The sequence below is a fragment of the Podarcis cretensis genome (genome assembly GCF_951804945.1).
Source record: "Podarcis cretensis genome assembly, chromosome: 5".
In the NCBI taxonomy this organism is placed as follows: domain Eukaryota; kingdom Metazoa; phylum Chordata; class Lepidosauria; order Squamata; family Lacertidae; genus Podarcis; species Podarcis cretensis.
Window position 1 is genome coordinate 71,317,273 of NC_137174.1, and position 21,432 is coordinate 71,338,704.

The following is a 21,432-nucleotide window of genomic DNA, read 5'->3' on the forward strand; positions in this document are numbered from 1 at the left end:
AGGAAAACCCCAGTTCTGTGTTATTTTGAAAGCAGGTAAACTATGGGTTTAGCAAACAAGAAAGTGAAGGAGTGAATCAACGAATGCAAGGAAAAGAGAAGGCGCATAAGCTCAAAGCATGGTCCCAATGGCAAAACCGTGGCTTAGATGTTTAAAATGAGCCATTAAAAGAAACTCGTCTAACACAGCAACAGAAAGTTCCACTAACTTCTAGAAAGAAACTGAGAAGCAGTTATCACTCATAAATTCAATTAATATTTTTGCTCAGGCACACACACCTTGATGTGGACTAATCCATTGTGATAGATTTTTGAAAGCTAACTACACTGATAAAACAGAATCTGGCTGCTTTATTTAACTTCTTCCCATTCTAGGGCTTACACATGCTGTGTTATAAATTAAAAGTAAGGTTTTAACTAAGGGGACCAATTCAAATCAGCTATATCTTGGTTTTCAGAAGTTAGATGGATTGTTGGTCTGACTTGATATAAGTTGGCTTCCTAGGTTTCTATAGTGAAAATATCTCTTAAGACGTTGTGTTAATATTTTTAATACTGCCCAGGGATAGAAAACAACTGAAAACACCAGTAAATAGAATGTTCTGTTTTCTACTGTACCTTGTGGAATAGAAGTGGGCTGGTAGGAAGATTCTGATAGCTGGTATGTTGGCAGAGTTGGCATGGCACTGGGTGGGAATCCACCTGGGATCAAGTGATTGAAAGCCATCAGTTGATTGGCCCCAGCTTGCTTCCTCCATCTAGCTCGACGATTACTAAACCATACCTACAAATGGTTGGAAGGGAAAAGAGGCATTTGTGATGGTGCTACAATCAATTTTACGTCCATTCAGCATTCGCCAAACCACTTGGCACAATAAACTAGGCACAGTGGTTCATTCTCTCCTTAACTGGATTACTGTAATACACAGTTGCTACACTGAGCTGCCACGGATGGGCCTAAGAAAGACCCAACAGGTGCAAAATGCAGCAACTCGTGGGAAAGTAGATGGCCACAAATATTGCATCTATTTTAAAACAGCTGCACAGGCTACCAAAACATTTCTGGCTAAAATTCAAAGTGCTGGTTATTATAGCCAAGCCCTCAGTGGCTTGAGCTGAGGATGTCTAAAGGACAACTTCCTCCCATAACCAAAGATGGAGAAGCTCCTCTTTGCATCCTGTTGTGGGCTATTGTCAAACCTAACATGCCAGGATGCATTGGAAGGCCTTATCTGTGGGAGCACCCCTTTTTAGCATCCACTGCAAGCTTTTCATCAGCCTTCATTTCTTTGTTGATGGGTGGCTTTATCTTCCATGCTGTCTCTTTTTCTGGGCTTATCCCCACTCCCCCTTGTTCTGCTACGTTCCCCTGGGAAAAACCACTCTTTAGCGCTCAGTTGGAGCAAACATCAGTTCAAGTTTTTCCCAGATTTCCATTCGCTAAAGAGTGGGCTTTTCCTCGGAAAGGAGCGGGACAAGGGGGAAACCAATCAGATCCATGCTTTCTAGGCATGACACAAGCAGAAATGTGGCTAAGCTCTCTTATTTGAAATTGTTCCGACTCTTTTGTTGTGTTTATTTCATTGGATTGTTTGGAATGGAATTAGTCACCATGAGTGCTCTCTTATAGGAAAATGTGCACTATCAGATATTTTAATTAATTAAGGGCTCCTCCAAATAACCCATTTATTGGCCATTCATCCTGATTTGCTTGCATAAAGACTATGTTTGGTCTTTACTGACCATTTGTTCTGATACATTTGCAGGGTTATAATAAGCATTCATCCTTATTTGCTTGCCGAGCATGTACACGTCTTTCTGTTAATCATTTGTTCAACCCACACTTTTCAGCGCATTCCTCCATCAGTTTCTTCATGGAAATCTTCCCCCTCCAGCTGCTATTTGCCCCAGGTGTGCTGCTTGCAGTGAACAGCTACCTGTCTACCCACCTTGTTTTCATGGGGCTTGAATTCATAGCAATATAATTCTTGAGAGCAAACTATCCACAAGTAGACCACATCAAGACTTCTGCCTGAAACTCTGCAGAGTCAGGGTAGACAATACTGAGCTAGATGGAACAAGGGCCTGACTCTGTTTAAGTAGGGTTGCCTTTTGTTCTTTTTTTCTTTTGGCCAAAGTTGTTGAACTATTTTTAGTTTTGTCTAAAGTTGTTGAGCTATTTTAAAGGAAAATTAAACTGCTGACATGGGTTGCCATATGTCCAGATTTTCCTGGACTACTTTTTTGGTTTTTTTGCAATTTCCACCCAGACACTGCTTCCAACTGCAGTATTTCAGCTATGTGCAGGAAATTCTGGACATATTGCAACCCTAGTTTAAGGCCATTCATGTCCCCTTCTCAAATTTGACCTACACTTCTCAAATTTATGATAGGTAGCGGGTGGGATAAAAAAATTGGAACTTCTAGGCTTGCTGCAGTGATTCTCCTGACCACCTCCAGTCCTACCATCACCATTTTGTTAGTTATGGGAGCAGAATTCCATGGTCCAGACATTGTACAGAGTATGAATCAATAAGCTTTACTGCAAACTGTCTTTAAACTTGTTACAAAAAAAAGTTGTAAATACAAATAAACACATTGTTCTTAAACAACTAGCAGTGTCATCCAATTTTCTTTTACTTGTTAATATAGTCCCAGAAGAGATCGAGAGAGATACTGTACAGATCCAGTAAAAGGTAAAGGTAAAGGTACCCCTGCCCGTACGGGCCAGTCTTGACAGACTCTGGGGTTGTGCGCCCATCTCACTCAAGAGGCCGGGGGCCAGCGCTGTCCGGAGACACTTCCGGGTCACGTGGCCAGCGTGACATCACTGCTCTGGTGAGCCAGAGCTGCACACGGAAACGCCGTTTACCTTCCCGCTGGTAAGCGGTCCCTATTTATCTACTTGCACCCGGAGGTGCTTTCGAACTGCTAGGTTGGCAGGCGCTGGGACCGAGCAGCGGGAGCGCACCTCGCCGCAGGGATTCGAACCGCCGACCTTTCGATCGGCAAGCCCTAGGCACTGAGGCTTTAACCCACAGCGCCACCTGCGTCCCTCCATACAGATCCAGAGAGAGATTCAAATAAGCAGATTGCTTCTTCAGTGTGCTGGTAGCTTCTGAGACCCAGGTTGCCAGGGATGAGTCATCAATTAGCATAAAGATTGAGTCAAAGACTCCACCCTTTTGTTTGCAGCTTTTTTTGCATTTGCTATAGCTATATTCTGCAAATGGAAACCTCCACTAAATTTCATATACTATGCACACAAACATAACATTTTATGCACACTGAACTTTTAACTTTTTATAACTTCTGTTTAAAAAAAAATACCGCTTTTCATTTGTGCAAAAGCAGGCAGGAGAATTTAAAGGCCTCTTGCAAGGAAGCAGAGAGGGGGCGTGGCGAAGTATCTGCTTTGCATGCTAAAGATCCCAGGTTCAATCTCTGGCCTCTCCAGGCAAGTCTGGGAGAGATGCCTGCTTGAAATCATGAAGAGTGGCTGACAGTCAGACCATATTGGGCTAGAGATGGGTCAGCGGTCTGACTTAGCCTAAGGCAGCTTGCTAGCTTCCTAAATGAATGTTATCAGCTAACCAAACAGAGAGAGAAATGGAGAGGTTTGCAAGGGGTGGCTTTGGCTACAGGACAAAGCAGCAGCAGAAAGGTGTCCAAGAGACACAATCTCCGCCTTATCCTCTCAGCCATCCCTAGGCTAGGTCTGCATACATATGTCAACCCTTTAGGCTGCAACCCTATACCTATTTACCTGGGATTAAGCCACGCTCAACTCAATGGAATTTCTGAATGGACTTGTATAGGATTGCAATGTTTTTTGCCAATATATTGCTATATTAAGGGTAAAGGGACCCCTGACCATTAGGTCCAGTTGCGGGCGACTCTGGGGTTGCGGCGCTCATCTTGCTTTATTGGCCGAGGGAGCCGGTGTACAGCTTCCAGGTCATGTGGCCAGCTTGACTAAGCCGCTTCTGGCGAACCAGAGCAGTGCACGGAAACGCCGTTTACCTTCCCGCCGGAGTGGTACCTATTTATCTACTTGTACTTCAACATGCTTTTGAACTGCTAGGTTGGCAGGAGCAGGGACCGAGCAATGGGAGCTCACCCCGTCGCAGGGATTCGAACTGCCGACCTTCTGGTCGGCAAGTCCTAGGCTCTGTGGTTTAACCCACAGCGCCACCCGTGTCCCTATTGGTATATTAGCTATGTATATATTTGCCAACACACACACACACACCTAAAAATGATATACACATCATGCAGAACAAAATGAGATGGGTGTCACTGTAGCTGTGTCATAATGGAGGTAGCAAAAGATAGACAGATACAGAGAGAACAACACAATGTATCATTTATTTCATTCATATCCCACCTTTTCTCCAGGCTAAGAAAGTGTCCACAATTTCCCTGCTCCCATTGTCATCCTCGCAGCAACCCTGTGGTGTTAATTTAGTGGAGAGACGGCCACTGGCCCAAGGTCACACAGTGAGCTTCATGGATTGGTGGGGATCTGAACCCTGGTCTCCCAGGTCTTAGTCCAACACTCTAACCACTACAGCCCTATGTATTTCCCATCATCTCCTTTGCGGTGTTGTTGCAGTAGCAGACCTTCCTGGTTTTCTTCTTGTCCCTTAACTGAGGTTCTGCCTCTACTTCCCTTTTAATTCATATCCTTCCATCTTCAAACTCCCCACCCCATACCAGTCCTCTCTCTCCCACATCCCCCCCCCCTTTCCTTTCCTTCATGGCCACTGAAACTAACCAAAAAACACAAATATTTCTGATGTACAGCAGTGCAGCAAAGGGAATACATTCTCTGGCTTAAATTAGACGTGTCTTTATCAATGTGCCATTCTTTTGATTTGATACGTATTTGGCATTCATCCTTGTAAAGCCCAGACTCTGTTTAGAAGAAACTATCCTCTATTGTCTTTCTGAATTCCCTTTTCAAACATTTTGCCTATTTGAATAAGAGATCTCGTTGCCTTAAAAGCACATTGGAAACTCTCTGTTTAGGATAAGGCAGTTGAACTGTCAAGGCCAATTTCGCTACAGCAAGCCTTGAGGAAGAACTGCAGCTTTGAAAGGATACCCAGCCAGCGTCAAGGAAATAGGATGTTGCCTTGTTCGGTTACAAACTACTTAAGGGAAAAATGACAACAAAAAAGGCAAGACGTAAATATTAGGAATCAGAGATGGGAAAGGTCTACAAGGTCATCCAGTCGAATCCTTGCCAGAGCTGAACATACTTGACTGATTTGTCCAATTTAATTTGAAGTGCTTCAAGTGATAGTCTGTACTTTCTCCCACAAGAGACTATACTGCGGCCTGATATGATTAATTGTTAAGAAAATATATCTGTGTAATAGGACTTCACTTTATCATGTATCTTTAGGCTACAAAGAAATATTTCCCCACAAAGGCTCATAGATCTCTAATACCAAAATTATTTTTCAGTGGGGAAGCTTTGACTGCATCTACATTGGCTAGCACCTGAACTAAGCTGTTCTGAAAAGTCCTTCAGAACCCCGTCTCCGGCTATTCTGCAGCAATTACCAAGAAAAGAAATTGCATTAAAAATTCTCAAAGGGAAAAGAAAATTTAGGTGAAATTCTCATGGGTGGGGTGCAGCATTTTTCTTGCACTTGCCTTACTTTCAATGTAATTAAGGGATTTTGTGACTGTCCTTTCATTTTACAAATCATCTCCCTAGTCGTCTGCATTCTGCAGCCTCCCCAGGTGCCTACACTTCCTTAAAAAAAGAACCCATAACATCCTTGGCTGGGCTTTGCTGTAAGCCCAGGAGAATGGGGAGGCTGCCTCCTATACACTTGGTAGATATTTATTGTTCTCTCTCTTTTTTTAAGTGAAGTCTTAAATAAATGGACTTTATTCTCTGAGGTAACATTCCTTCAACTGTTAGGGGAAACGACCCAATATGGCTTCTATTTAGCCCTTAAAATAAAATTTATCTCTACCTCTGTTAATATAAAGGACTGACTAAGTGCTATTTATCCCTGTTTTCCACATAGCAAGACATTATGTGTTTTATTAAGGATAAAGACAGGACTGAGCAACAGTGGGTCACTTTATTTCCAGAGATGGGGATTCTGCCATTATCTTTCTCAACATGAGGTGGTAGTGAAACTTGATACCAGAGGAGCTTCTTAAAACAGCCCAATCTGAATATCTGCTGACCCTCCTGATGTTCCTGAACAACAACTCCCATTGTCCCTGAGAATTGGCCATGTTGGATGGGGCTGATGGGGGATGGAGTCCAACAACATCTGGAGGGCCACAGATTCTCCATCCCTGATATACGCTCATCTATTATGATGGTATAAAACCATTTGGGTGTTTCTTTTGATAAATTCCTTGGAGTCCTCCTTCAGTTCCATCTGCTGGTAGGCATGGGACATGTCAAACTTGCTGACATAGTGACCTCCTCTAATTACTTCAGACTGGTTCTCTGTATACAGAATATGGTAACTGGAGGCTTGATGTATTGCAGCTTCATAATTCCATTAATGTGGATGGTCCCATCTGAAGTAGCTATTGGTACTATGGATGTTGCCCAGTCCGAAAACTCTACGGAGACAATTATCTTTCTTTTCCCAAATGTCGAATTTCACCACAGTCTTCTCTATGGCAGCCTATGTAACAGGTCTAGCTTTAAAATATTTTGGCTTATTCTTTGCTAGAATATCCTTTCTTTAAGTGTCCTTTATGGTACATGATCCTCCTTGAAACTCTCAGCATTAAAGGTAAAGGTAAAGGTACCCCTGCCCATACGGGCCAGTCTTGACAGACTCTGGGGTTGTGCGCCCATTTCACTTAAGAGGCCAGGGGCCAGCGCTGTCCGGAGACACTTCCAGGTCACGTGGCCAGCGTGACATCGCTGCTCTGGCGAGCCAGAGCCGCACACGGAAACGCCGTTTACCTTCCCGCTGGTAAGCGGTCCCTATTTATCTACTTGCACCCGGAGGTGCTTTCGAACTGCTAGGTTGGCAGGCGCTGGGACCGAGCAGCGGGAGCGCACCCCGCCGCAGGGATTCGAACCGCCGACCTTTCGATCGGCAAGCCCTAGGCGCTGAGGCTTTAACCCACAGCGCCACCTGCGTCCCCAGGGTCCCAGGCTCAGTTCTTGGAATCCAAGTAGGGCTGATTCCAGAATATTGAGATCTATGGATATTAAGATCTGCTTTCCCTGATTTGCTATCTTATTTTTACCATTGAATAGTGTCCCAATCTTTCAGCATGTTGCTATTATCATTTGGGGACTCAAAAACCCATTGTATAAGGCGTAACTTCTTGTATCAAGTTCCTTTTCCTTCTTTCTTACAGCTTGATTAAGACTGGACATGAACTGAAATGAACTGCTAAGAAGAGATGAAGGGTGGAGCTCTACTTTATCCCATAATAATATATACACAGTGGCACTCAGCCTAACCATAGATGTCGAGAAGCAGTGATTGCTGGAATGACAAAACTCAGAACAATCTCCCTGGAGCCCTCTGTGTCAGTTATGTAAAATATGGCTTAACTTTAACAAGTATTCACAACTTGGGCCACTTAAACTCCTGTTCATTTTTAATTCCCAGAAGGTTCCCTCCCACCCCCGGTATTTTAATCATTGATTGACTGAGGTTGCCCCCCCCCCATGTTGTTCTAAGCAAAAAGTCCATATGTTCAACATAGTAGGGAATTTGCTGGGCTGTAGATCACAGAAGTGAGTATGAGACAAGATGTGTCTCAAGGGAACCCAAGGAAGCCATAAGGAATGTAAAAAGTCACTGGGTTAAAGCCACATTAAGACAGCTGTTATGTTAATGAGACTTCTGCTTTTCTTGTAACTGTGGGTCACTGCTTTAGAAAAATATGAACATTCATTGTTGCCTTTAAAGCTCACAGGTCCCAAAATTGCATCTAAAGGAATTAAAGAGTCTACTTCTGATTAACTGAGTTTTTATAAAATCTTCAAATAGTGATTCAGCACCCATATTCAGTTCAATTCCTTTGGGGGAGGAATCACCCATTTTTGTATCATTTGTTTTTCAACCAATCTCTTTTCCAATAATGGAATCTATTTAAAAACAGTAGCTCATACATACTCTAGATTATCCTCCACAACCCATTATTATAGTACTACAGCCTTTTCCTAGTCTCAAGTAGGAGAACAGTGAAAAGATGAGAAATGAACAAAACTAAATATTTTCTCTAGGTTATCAAATGTACTCAGCAGCAAAACTGTGAGGAAAATTGGGAGTCAGGCTTTGAAAAATCTCAACCATCTTTAGGTTTGACTTTTCAAACCTTATTATTTACAACTTCGCCACAGTTTTGATACGCAGAGTATGTTTTTGATTTCTTTTTTCATTTTTTAAGATTATTATCATTACAGAACATTCAGCTCTTACAAATTTCAAAATAACAAAATTTTCTCTTTTACTTGTACTGTATGGGCAAAATGATTGTTAACTGGTCAGAAACTTCTCTTTCCAATACTTTTGCAGGGTGACTTCAGGTCTACCTTTTCAAATGAATTCTACATGATCTGTAGTTGGAGGGCAGCACTCTTGGAGTTTTTTCCTCAAAATCACCATCTGCTTTTTTCCCCAAATGCACACAACCTTGTTTTTCTTAAGCCTGTTTCACATTATATCTGGGACCCTGGACACAAAGGGGATGGAATTATTCATTCAATGTTGCTTTGTAATATAAATTGTATGGGTGTAGACTCTCTCCGTGTGACTGGAAATCATGGCAAAGAAAACAATTGAACATCAAGTTGTGAACCCCATGAAATGACCTGCAATTTCCAAAATAACCTGAAGACCAAGGGGCTGAGTCAGTCACTCATCACATCCTACCTAGCCTTTCCATTAGTGGTAGTTTCCTGCCACTGGCCAGCCTCCCGCTGAGAATTATGCTTCCAGGAGGATTATGCTTGCTTAATAGTGGGCATAAGTGACCAGTGGAACAAACCCCCAAATTAAAAGTGGCAGAATTCCTGCCACTTTCACTACTACCTTTGAAATAGCCTGAAAATTCACCGTTCATATTTCATTCATTCACTTAAAATATATTTTATCCTGTTCTTCATCCAGTTAAAACAAAAGACTTGCAGGATGGCTTGTAGTGATAAAATAATCCCTGCCCTACCCTACAGGTCTAAAAGACACAACACAAAAGGAAATGGGATTGGGAGGAAGGAAGGAAAAGGAGAAGGAAAAGGAAAAGGAAGTTCAGGAACTATTTGTTAGTTACAAACCAATAAACTTAGTTTCTTCAGCAAGAAAATTGATTTGTATTATAAAACAGCAATAGTGTTTCTGTCTATACACCAAAGTGGCTGGAAATCTTAAAACTCTTTCAGTAAGGATATTCACCTGAACCCGAGCTTCAGTGAGTTTAGCTCGTTGCGCAAGTTCCTCTCGGGTGTATATATCAGGGTAGTGGGTCCTCTCGAAAGCTCTTTCCAGCTCCTCTAATTGTTCTGCGGTGAAGGTTGTTCTACTGCGGCGTTGCTTTCTCTTTAATGGCAGATCTGGTTCAGAATCTATGTCGGAACCTTCATCGGACTGTGGTGCTGAAGCTGGGAAGAAATGAAGAATGGAGCAATTAATCTATGGCTAGAGAATGGGGGTAGGTGGGTAAGGGAAGAATCAAGAATTAAAGTAACAGGAGGGGACACTGAATAAAAATGCTTTCTTGGAATAAGCCAGGATCGTCCTGTGAACTAAACAGTCTTGGAGAGAATGCTACAGCATATTTAATTCTAATGAATGAATAATTATCAGTATTTCCTTCTGTTAATCTAGTCACTTTTTGCCTTTTGGAATATCTGTAGGCAGATACCAATTTGCTTGCCTGCGTTATTTCTTCAAATATATTCAGCACTGGTTTCCCAATGACTGTGCATGTGTGAAATCAAAAGCCATGCAGCGTCACGTTACTTTAACTGGTCAAGTAAAATCACAAGGCCTTGATCTTAAAACAGGTAAAGAACAATGTTTGTTAATTTAAATGTTCAAACTGCTGGTGGGTTTCTATGGTTTTGCCATGACTAGTAGAGACCACACTTAGCAAATACTGATGGAGGACAAATTCATCAATTTCCATTTCTTTCCATTTTTCTAATACATCACATTTTCACAACAGTTTGCATTAATAGAAAAAGTCCTCATGGAAATCTGTCAGCGTTGAATGTGCACATTTCTCCTAATATGAACATTTTGCATGCAATTTTGCCTAATACACACATTTACTAGCATTTTCCCTAATAAAATGTATTTTATCTTCACTGGCATGTACATTTTTGGGGCATACTTTCCTCAAATACATATATAGACATCGTTTGGTTGGAGAACTGCATCACAAAATTAGAAGAAGAGATTCTTTCTAGCTGCATTCTGTTCTGTTGATTATTTCAGGAAGTGTGAATTAGGGAGGCTTGCATCATAACGCAAACCAAACTGAATTTCTCTACCATCCATATTCTTCAGAATTTTATGCATTGCCCACCCTTCATCTTAAGGTCCCAAGACACAACAATTTACAATACGGCATTAAAAACAATTTAAAACAAATGACAGCTACAACAGGTGTCAAAAGCCAAAGTATGGACCCAGTACATCTTCAACATTCACTGAAAACTGTATAATGAAGGTACCAGATGCACTCCCCTGTGGGGAGGGAATTCCACAATTTAGGAGCTGCTGAAGACAAAGCACTCTCCCAGAAGAAAGGCCATGGAACTGCCAAGAAGATCTGTAGGCAATGAAGTGGTCTTTGGTGCCTAAGGGTTACCTATTAGAGGAGTAAAGAGGTTCTGGTGGCTTATTAGTAACCAGTGAGTCAGAGATGCCCCAGCTGCCCCAGCAAATGTCACTTCTGACCTCTTCCTCCAATACAATAAACAGGTAGAAAGTTAGAAACATGATTTAACAGCATGTCCTAAATAAGTAGCACCTACATATGGTACCTCTGTATTCCACCCATGGGGAATATTGCTTCAGAATATTGCTTCAAATCAGAAACACCACCTGGGGGAAGGAATTAAAAAGGGTATGGTGGCCCTGATCTATCTATCTCTCTCTCTCTCTCTCTCTCTCTCTCTCTCACACACACACACACACAGAGAGAGAGAGAGAGAGAGAGAGAGAGAGAGAGAGAGAGATTGCTTATAACATTATATTTGGCTCAATTTTTCTGATATAGCGAAGACACCAATGTAATCCTGTACAAGTGTAAGTCAATGAGGCTTATTTCCAGGGAAATGGATATAGGATTGAAGCCCCCTTCTTCTTCTTCTTCTTCCTCTTCTTTCTTCTTTACTAAACCTCAACATAGGAGGAAAGACCAGCGGAGGAGGAGGTTGGGGGCAGAGGTCAGTGATGGGCATGTAGCAGCAGGAGGAGAGGGGCAGCAGGCGGGCATGGAGAAGGGTGTCATTTTCTACTTTGCCTCTAGCATCAAAATGCCTTGGACCAGCGCTGCCAGCAACTCTCATAGCCGAGAGGAGGTTTGAACCCAGATCTCAGTCCAGTAAACTATCCAATTCACCACAGGGGCACATTCTGATTATTTGCTATGCTGTGATAGAGGAGAAAGTTCATTACATTGTTGCTTTAGTTTATATTGCTATTGTCACTTTTAAATTTCTCTGTATCCTTTTTTGTATGAATGGCATTTTAGGAGTTTTCGTAATAAATAAATAAATAATCATTGCAGGAGAGGAAGCTGGGTTCAAGAGTAACCTTCAATCTCCAAATAAATACAAAAATACAGAGAGAGCACCCCTCCCAGAGAAGCTAATAACTGCTTCCAACTTGTTACAGAAGAGCTAAATAAATGGAAACAGAATAGATTTCAAATTGTGTGTTTTGGGAGAAAAGCATCTGGTCTATGAAACTTAGTCAAAACACAAGACGGGTAAAAGTCTCAACATTGAGCAAATGTAGGTTGTTCTTGGAGGCCTTAGCGCCTTTCCAGATGCTGTATTTTTGTTAGCACAAGAATGTCACAGTTGTTACCATGGATTCAGTCATCTTCCCCCATAGTAGTAGTACTGTGGTGGAGGGATTGTGTTCTCCTGTAATTCAACCTGATCTATCCACACAGAGAGAGAAGCAAAAGCTATCACTAACTGTGTGTGTTATTTCATCATGCTAGCATCATGGGTAATGCCCCATGGCATCACTAGGGAAAAGAAATACACTTATTTCCTCCCCTCCCTCCAAAATATCAATTACTCATTAAATATGACATCTCTCCATCAGATATATATTGGTGGGAAAGACCTTGAGTAAGATATCACCTGCGTTCTCTGGGCCAGAGAATGATTATCTGAAAACTGCCTTAGTACAAAATAATAGAGACTGTATGACACTTTCTTTGAATAGATGTTGCCTTGGGTACTACATGGAGTAGGACAGAACTGAACTTCTGTATTGGTAACATTTCCCCTAATTTCGCTTATACAAAATGTCTGTGGGAACAGTCCAGCCACTGCCAAGCCTTTAGTCCCAAAAATCTCAGTGGAAGACATTTAAACACATGCTTAAATCTGTCCCATTGAATCCTATCGGTCTTAAAAGTACTTACCTTTGGCTGGAATCCGAACCTTACACTTTTCAAAATATTCACTGACACATACTCCTCCCCCAGAGATCTTTGAACCCAAACTATCCCAAAGTAGATGAAAAAGGGAGGAGTGTAAATCAGTCTCCAAAAAGATCAAGTACAGAACAACAGTCAGACTCCACAGGATTACAAATTCCTTCTTGAAGAATGGGAGGAAAAAACCCATAAGCACCAAACGCCAGTGGAATAGCCATGAAGTTTAATTAAAGAAGGAATTGCAGAATTATAGAGTGGTTCTTTGTCCCTTGAACCCTCACGACCTGTTTGGTGGCCCCGGGAAATACTTCATCCAAGTTAACACTCTTATACACAAAATCTTTGCGCAATTTCATAGGGATTTGGTCACATGGAATTCTGTAATTATCAGTTCCCCAAGGAACATCATAAACAGACATGCCTAGGAGAAACACTGAACAACAATAAATACACACAAACACCCATTCTGTTCATTGTTTGTCCTCTCAGTGGGATATTTCATTTGAATAATTATAGGAGCAAAACATGACAACCATTTAAAAACCATATATTTATTACAAACGCAATACAGTGCACTTTACAATTATCTGAATACAGAGACTTTCCGCGCAAGAGCACATAGCTTCATTAGCAATGGGATGCTCGCCTCTTATTCTTTAATACCATAATGTTGAGTTATATTTTAAAGCCCTTTCATCTAGCTGCGCATTGCTAGAAAACAGGGGGTGATTCAAATGTAGCATCAAATTTCAATTTAATTACACCTCTGGAGTCAGACAGAGCTGGGTTTTCTATCAATTGCTAGGGGAGTGGAGTCATACGCAACTGGATGAGGCAATGCAATATTTGGCCTGCCCCACCCCACTCCCCTGACTAACTGCAGGATGCTCTAAAGCTTGCACTATTTTTCATTCAACACAGAAGATGCAGTGGCATGTCTTAAGACTGGACCAAATCCCTAACCATTTTCCACTGTAGCTGTGGCTTAAGCTGCACACCATATTGGACACCTTACATTTAAAACATATTTAAAAGACATTTCCCTCCTCACAAGAAAACAAAGAACCCTGGGAATGATGGGTTGTGATAGGTGCAGGGAATTTTAGCTCTGTGAGGGGTAAACGTCAGTTCTTTGAGGGGAATGTGTTGAGGGGAGAGGTGTCCTTTAAATGTATGGCATGTAAGCAACCCTAGTAACATGCACTGGATTGTAACTAAAGCTGCAACTTATCCAACAAAATGCAGCCTGCCTGGATCACACAAATTTGCTGGAGAGTACTGAATTTTAAAATGATGATAACATTGTGAGTTAGTCATGCAATGCAGCCACAGCAATACATTTCTAGGTCGCAAGGCAACTTACGTTTTGAGAGTAATATTTGAGAGTAATGTTGTGGAGTGGGGTGTTCAAGAGCATACCACCAGGCCACATTGAGGCAACTGGCTCATTTTAACTCCTTCCAATGATCCCCTGCACGCCTTCTTCATGTACCATAAGCCAAATACACCTATTTTCCCTCATCAGATGTTGGAGGGTGTATAGCAGGCCTGCTGCCTGCTCTCTGATCTGAAGTATCCTTTCTGTGGCAAAATCTACGTGACTGACCTCTACCGTGTTTACTCGGGTGCAAGGCAGCAGGAGGAGGAGGAGTGCAAGGAAGGCCGATACCCCTCCTTGAGCTCATAGTAAATGACAAATGACACTTTCCCTTTTGTGAACTTTGGGATTTTTGTTGACTTATTTGGCGGCTTTTGTTGAGTCCTTAGAAATGGCCTGTGGCCGAGGCCTATTCTGCCAATTTCCACGCTCCATCTGTGGTATCCATCAACAGGGCCTTTTACCCGCATTCAGGGCTCTGACACCTGCCTAGCAGGATGCAGGAGACAACAAAGAAAACTGAAGTGGATGAGAAGGGGGGAGATTGTGTGGATTTTTATTTTTTTAAGATGAGGTTGAAATAGATGCTCTGTAGGGGTTAATCCCATGTCTCTTCAGTCCAGAGACTTCAGCACCTGGAAGCTCCCTTTCAATTATTTTTTTTATCTCCTCTAGGGAAGGCAGGGGAGTTTTAAAATGTTAAATACATGACCTTAACATTAAAATAAAATAAAAACTCTGAGGGCAGGGGGGAAATCTGTTTAGCCATTTCAGGAGCTTCCCAGTAAATCACAATTGTACACACGGCACAGGGTGAAATGTTGTTCTTAGATCCTTGTTTGCTTTAACCAAAAGGCTTCAGCAGCTGCTATTTTAACTGGGGGGGGGGGAGTTAAGGGAGTCCTTTATTGTCAGTGGAGGATGTGGGAAAACGTCTCAAGGAAAACGGAGAGCCTCTCTCCTTCACTTCGATTTGTTTTCCCCAAGCATTTCCATTTAAGGAAACATTCCCATTGGAATCTTAAACATAATTAAGAATTTAGACCCAGCTACTCCCCACAGCTTCCTTCCAGCACAGGCAGAGTTTCTTCTACTTTTCTATTCTCTCTCTCTCTCTCTCCCTCTCTCTCTCTCTCTCCATCTCCCCCTCCTCCCACCAGTAATACTGTGCAGTTCCTCTCCTCCCTCCTTTTGAATACTCAGCTTCACAGCAGGGGGTCATTAGAAAGAAAATAAACCCCTGCCAGGTCTGGGTTAATCAAAATGGTACAAATAAATTCTGACACTTAGCAACTCCCCAAGTGCTCACAACCCTGGGAGGAGTGTACAGATTACTTATGAATATGCTAGGCAGCAGGAGACAAGTTCAGAAGGTCTAATGTCAGTACGCAGCCACCTGTGCATAGAGTAAAGTGCCCCACATGCATTATTGCAGATTTGTTTAAGATAAGGACCTACGAACTCAGAGTGTAATACCCAACAAACACTTTAATGTAAGGAAATAGCTTGGGCCATTTGAGCGGCTCTTGAAGTTGTCCCACCCAATACCTGTATAATATTCATTTAACTGACATGAAATGTTGGGATCAATCACTGAAATCTTTCATGCATTTGGCTTCTAAAAATTGACAATCCTGGTTTTTGTTTTGTTTTTAATTCTCTGCCGCTAAAGGCTTGGTATCATCGTCGTCGTCGTCATCTAATTGTATTGGCATTATGTGTTTATTTTCACCACCCTGGGCAGTTTTTATCGAAAAGGCAATCTGCAGTGAAACAAGGGTGGGCAGAGGATCCACTCAAGATCACAGGTGGTTCCTGGCCAATTTCTATTGGACCACTTGCCAACAGTGACTTGTTCAAATTCTGCCACAGAACGCAGGACTGGGACTTTGCGGAGGTCCAGTAAGACAAGTTTGAGACTTTCTAGCAAGCTGCAGACCCTGGTTAGGTTTGTCTTAGCTATCAAGAGATTCTGTCTTGCTTTATACATTTAAGCAAGAATATTCACAAACCACAAAGAGTCTAGTAATATATATGAGCAACAGAACTTCTCCCTCCTCTCCTCTTCTCTTGAGCCTCCATGCACCTTCTGTTCCAGAGGTCTACCGTCATATTCATACCTACCTATATATAACACGCACTAAAGTCAGCCCATAGATGTAAAGCATTTATTTATAATTTCTGCAGTGATTTTGTGTAGCAAAAAAGGGGGGGACATAAATATTGTAAAATACTTATTAGAGGATCTACTTCATAACAGCTTACATAAGTAGTTTTCAGGGTCTTTAGAAAGTTTTGATTTCTAGGTGCACTTCCATGTGCACTTATGTTGTGAACTGCCCTGAGTTCTGCAGATGAAGGTTGATATACTAAACACACAGACAGACAGACAGACAGACAGACAGACAAGTGTGCCAGTTTCTTGTGAACCTTCATGCGCAAAATCTTTGCACAGCATCCACATAAAGTCATCCTCATCAAAATACTGTCACATTTCATTTTCCCATTTAAACTGAATTTACCATTTCTGGCAAGGGGAAAAAACCCTGTGGAAACAATAAATCTCTATTAAATGTGAGGGGTAAATATGGGGTTGACACTTTGATGAGAACAATGCCACATGGACCAGATTCAGCTGAGGCCCAAGCCAACCCAAGTCAGCTATTTGGAGGGATTGGGGCATCAAACAAGTTGAATGGCCCAGAGCAATATAGGGCTGTCAATGGGCAGGAAGGATACTTTCTTAAACTTTCTTAAACAATAACAAAAGAACAACAGGAAATTGCTGACCCCGCTCAGATACAACTAGGGGCCAAGCTAGATGAAATGTCAACTCCATTTCTGTGCCGTTGAGTGCAACATTTAAAAAAAAAATTTAAAAACCAAGCTGCCAGCCTGGGACCGAATTTGGATCAGGATACTAGCTTGAGGGTGGTGGTGGAGAGTTGTAAGGAGTCCTTTAACCATTTGCTCCTTGTTGTGGTCCTGATTCAAATCAGGGGATGCCAGCAATTTGTAATAAATTTAGTGGTAGTGGTAGTAATGTAGGGAAAACCCATCCATCTTCAGCATTCAACACCTTAACAGAGGAAATTCCTATCATGCTTATGCCACCCTAAGATTGTATGTCATGTCCACAGCCAGCTACAACACACTACTTTTTTCCTCCTTAAACTAGAGAAGCTTAGGATTTTAAGAATCTCCCAGAAAGTAGTCTTGGAGGTTGAATCACTTGACATCCCATCCAGTGCTTTTTTTTTCTAGAAAAATAGGTGCCGGTACTCACCATGAAATAGTTACAGTAAGTGTCACACCTTTTAACAACTGAAAAAAGCACTGATCCCATCCTACATGAAGGCAGATTGCAACCAATATCCAACTCTGTTCCTGACAAAGCAGTTCTGCTACTGTCATTACACAACTACTATTGAATTCATGAACTATACCTGCAGATCCATAGTACTGCAAAGGGTATACATGGCAATAGTCCAATCATTTAACACTAGACTCACATCAGTGTTTCCTGGTTAGTTATTTTCAGACACCACTTGTACACCTTAGGAAAGGGATGGGGAATCTTGGGCCGCCTTATGTTGTTGGACTAGTGGAAAATCATTCATGTTAGGTCTTCATTACTTTCCATCCCAACATAAACCTGAGTCTTTTCTATTCTACCACTAATACTAATTTTCTAGATACCACTGTTTATAGAAAGAAGCAACAGTGCACCCTCAGACCTCCTTATATAGGAATCTGATACACACATCACCAATGCTAGCAGTTAGCATTCTGACTACATCAAAAAAATCTATTGCTTTCAGCCCAGTCTTACTTTGCAGCTGCTTTTGATTAAATTTGCTTGATCATGAGCAGTTTGAAACAGGCTCTCTTAAATCTTAAGTATTTTCACAGTGTTGGTGATTACTAAGTGAATACCCAGAACAGAATACTTGCAACATAAACCACACAAGCAACATCTCTGATAAAACCTCTGGTTATTACCTACAACATATAATTCAGGATACTGCAACATATCATAAGGGAACTGCAACCTATATTTGAGAATGAGCCATACCTCCAAAAAGCCATAGAAGGCAGTCTACCGCTTGTGTATAGACAGTCACCTAAACTGAACTATTACTTACCAGTGGCAAGTACAGCTCCCTGAAATCACAACAAAGCAAAACATCTTGCTGCAGACCTAAATGTCAATGATGTCCTCTTATCAAAATAAGTAACAACATGTGTAAATGAAATAGTACCATCTGTCACATCCACGGCACTTATACCTGCATAATCCAGGTGTGTTGGCTGGAATTAAAACCTCTGGTATAGATGCGATCTTGTATCTAATATTGCTTGTATTTTTGTTCCATATTAAATACAAATGATTCGTTATCCAACTCAACAATAACAGGTCTGGACTCACACCATGGTGCTTTGGAGATAGAGTTTCAATGTTTCAAAAGAACTACAGCCAGCTTGTCTCCAATCTCCCAGCAGTCAAGTTTTTCAGTCCTGTTTTGACAATTCTTATTTCTCTTTCTGCTAAAGCATTACAAGCTGAATGGAAGTGTTAATAGAATGTTAATATGGTAATATTCTATAATTAATGGTTTATAAAATATGCCTCATTTACCATGATCAAGGCTATGAAAACACCATGTATGGTAAAGGTCTATTGTTTTTCACAGCTCACTGCGGTGATGCACTTCCAGCCATTTTGAAGCAGGGGTACCAACTTGAATAAAATATTCCGGGGGCAGGTAAGCCCTGCCCTGCATAATCAATCACATGATGTGATGCATGCTCACCATTTGACTGACAATGCCAATCAACTTGGGGGGGCCCTGCCCCTTCAAATATTTTATTGGGGGGCCAAAGACCTCTCGGCCCCTAGGAGTTGGATCTTATGTTTTTGAAGATTCGTCTACTGCTGTCCCACAGTTGTCCTGTACAGTGCTGTGGATGAAGATGTCCCAGTACTAGAGACTGTAGATGTTGTTGACATTGGAGACAGTTCTAATCTGCACTTTCCAAGCAACTGCTTTACTCGCCAAACATAGCTGCAAACCAAAACCTACACCAGTTCAGTTTCTAGATGTGATCATGCAGATCCATCAGAATATGCTATCATATTTTAGGGGCATAACTTCAGGCTCTGCTTCAGGTAGAACTATGAGGGGAAATATGCTGAAGGCAGAATGATGGTCTGAATGGTAGAACAAGACTTCTTAAACTACTGGTCCTACCAAGGGATGGGTGCCATTAACACTCCACTCTGGTCAACAAATGACTTGAGCCAACACTGAAAGGACTCGTTTTCCATGCTTCCCATGCTTAGTCCTATATTCCTGGCCCAAAGTAAGCCCTTTCCCTTGATTCTGTTTCAACTTCCCTGTAGTGTGAGTTACTGTATTTTTTGCACCATAACACTCACTTTTTTCCTCCTAGAAAGTAAGGGGAAATGTCTGTGCATGTTATGGAGCGAATGCCTATGGGTGGCGGGGGGGGGGGGGTCTGCTGCAGTCGTGAGCAGAGGATCCATGGTTCCCCTTCCTTCCCTCCTCCGTGGCTCGCTTTGAAACAGCATAGCGGGAGAAGAGCCACTGAGTGGGGAGGAGAGAGGGACAGAGAGCCTGCTTCTTTAAAGGAGCAAAGCAGGAGAGGAGAGGAGCCGCTTACACGAGTGTAAGTGGCTCCTGTCCGGTTGGTTCCTTTAAAGCAAGCAGGCTCTCTGGTCCCTCTCTCCTCCCCACTCAGCTCGCTAAATAGCAGCAAAGTTTTTCAGCTTGCTAAGCCTGCTTGCTTTAAAGGAGCAAAGTGGGAGAGGAGAGGAGTCTTCTCCCCTTAAACCCCTCTTCTGCATTATTAGCAGCCTCCTTCTCCACACACCCCACGCGTGTTCCTTCTCCCCTTAAACCCCTCTCCTGCATTATTAGCAGCATCCTTCTCCACACACCCCATGCGTGCTCCTTGTCCCTTGAGTGCTTTTCCTTCCTTCCCCACTTAAAACGTGGTTACAAAGCACGGATCCACATGGATCCTCAGGATTTTTGCACTGGGTCACCCCAAATTCACAGTCAGATCACATAGCATGTCCATGGCTACATCTTGCACCAAAAAAATCACACACACACTGTTGCCTCGGGCCACAGTGGTGCAAAAATGTGGTTACAAAGCATGGATCCACATGGATCCTCAGGATTTTTGCATTGGGCTACTCCAAACTCACTGTCAGATCACATGTCTGTGGCCACAGCATGAACCACAAAAATCATACATCCACTATTTTGTTTAGAATATTTTTTTCTTGTTTTCCTCCTCTAAAAACTATGTGCGTGTTATGGTCGGGTGTGTGTTATAGAGCGAAAAATACGGTACATCACTTGAGAAAGAATAAGATCTATCTCCTATTCATAATCTGGAAAGCCTTCATTGGGATATGATCAAGATTTTCAACTTCCCTAGGACCCATCAACAGATGATGATGACTCAGATAGATGGCGTCTAAGTGCACCCTTGTTTTCTGTATTGTGATGTGTCCAATGTCAAAACACAATATTGCTGCTGTATTGCTGCCATAATTGGGCACAGCTTCATTGTCACTGAAGGATTGAGGCATTTAAATTTAGAAGATCTTTGTGGAATTTCTTAATCTCAAACATCAGGAACTCTATTTCCTCTTGAAAAACTACTGCCACTGAAGTGTCCCTAAAAAGCAGGGGGGCTGCATATAAACATGACTAGGGCTGTTATTCCTAAGTACACTTAGGAAACAAGGTTCACATAAATTAATGGAGAATGTCCCTCTTAAGTATTTTTAGAAGGGTACAGGAAGCTGCATTGAGGATGAGAGGAAGGGGAAGCCCTATTGCATGAGCAGCTGTCCACTTTCAGTGTTTACATTTTGCAGTTAATATGTCTCTCTATACTGTATTTGTGCTGCTCTGTCATCATGTGGCAATGGACTGTGCATGCTCCAGGGTGAGGGAAGCCTGGAAGGAAGTGAGAACAAGTGGGGTGGCCGAGTAAGCAAGTGAGCCGAGTTTATGGTGGGTGGGCTTAAAGCAGGTGAGTGAGCTGGGCTTGCAGCAGTAGAAAAGCAGGGGCAGAGTGGGTGAGCAACAGTGTGTGCAAGTGAGTGTGTAGGGCTTCTGGCATGAGGTTGAAATGGGCACATGAGATGGACGTGGGGCAGTGGGTGGGTTGGTGCTGCAGCGGCATGGGCAAAACAGGCAGGCCTGGAGTTGGCAAATGAGCTAGTTTTGCAGCGGTTGAGCAAAGGGAGTGTTGTGGGGGCACAGGCTGGGGCAGAGCGGGTAAGTGAGCCGGTCTTGTGGTGATGTGAGACATTGAGTGGGTGGTGGCACAGGGGCATGGATGACTGTATAAGGGGGAGAGGCTTAAGGGCTCAAT

General features: G+C 42.3%; 1 protein-coding gene across 3 annotated transcripts in view; it reads right to left on the reverse strand.

Annotated features, from left to right (window-relative positions):
* The window catches only part of PAX3 (paired box 3), a 107,026-nt gene that overhangs the window by 19,875 nt on the left and 65,719 nt on the right, over positions 1 to 21,432 (reverse strand). For all 3 annotated transcript variants that reach the window (XM_079975894.1, XM_079975893.1, XM_079975892.1), the window contains 2 exons: positions 9,404 to 9,609; positions 618 to 783 (listed from right to left, as the gene is read on the reverse strand). In XM_079975894.1, coding sequence (XP_079832020.1) covers positions 618 to 783; positions 9,404 to 9,609 — 372 coding nt within the window. The remainder of the gene's footprint in view (positions 1 to 617; positions 784 to 9,403; positions 9,610 to 21,432) is intronic.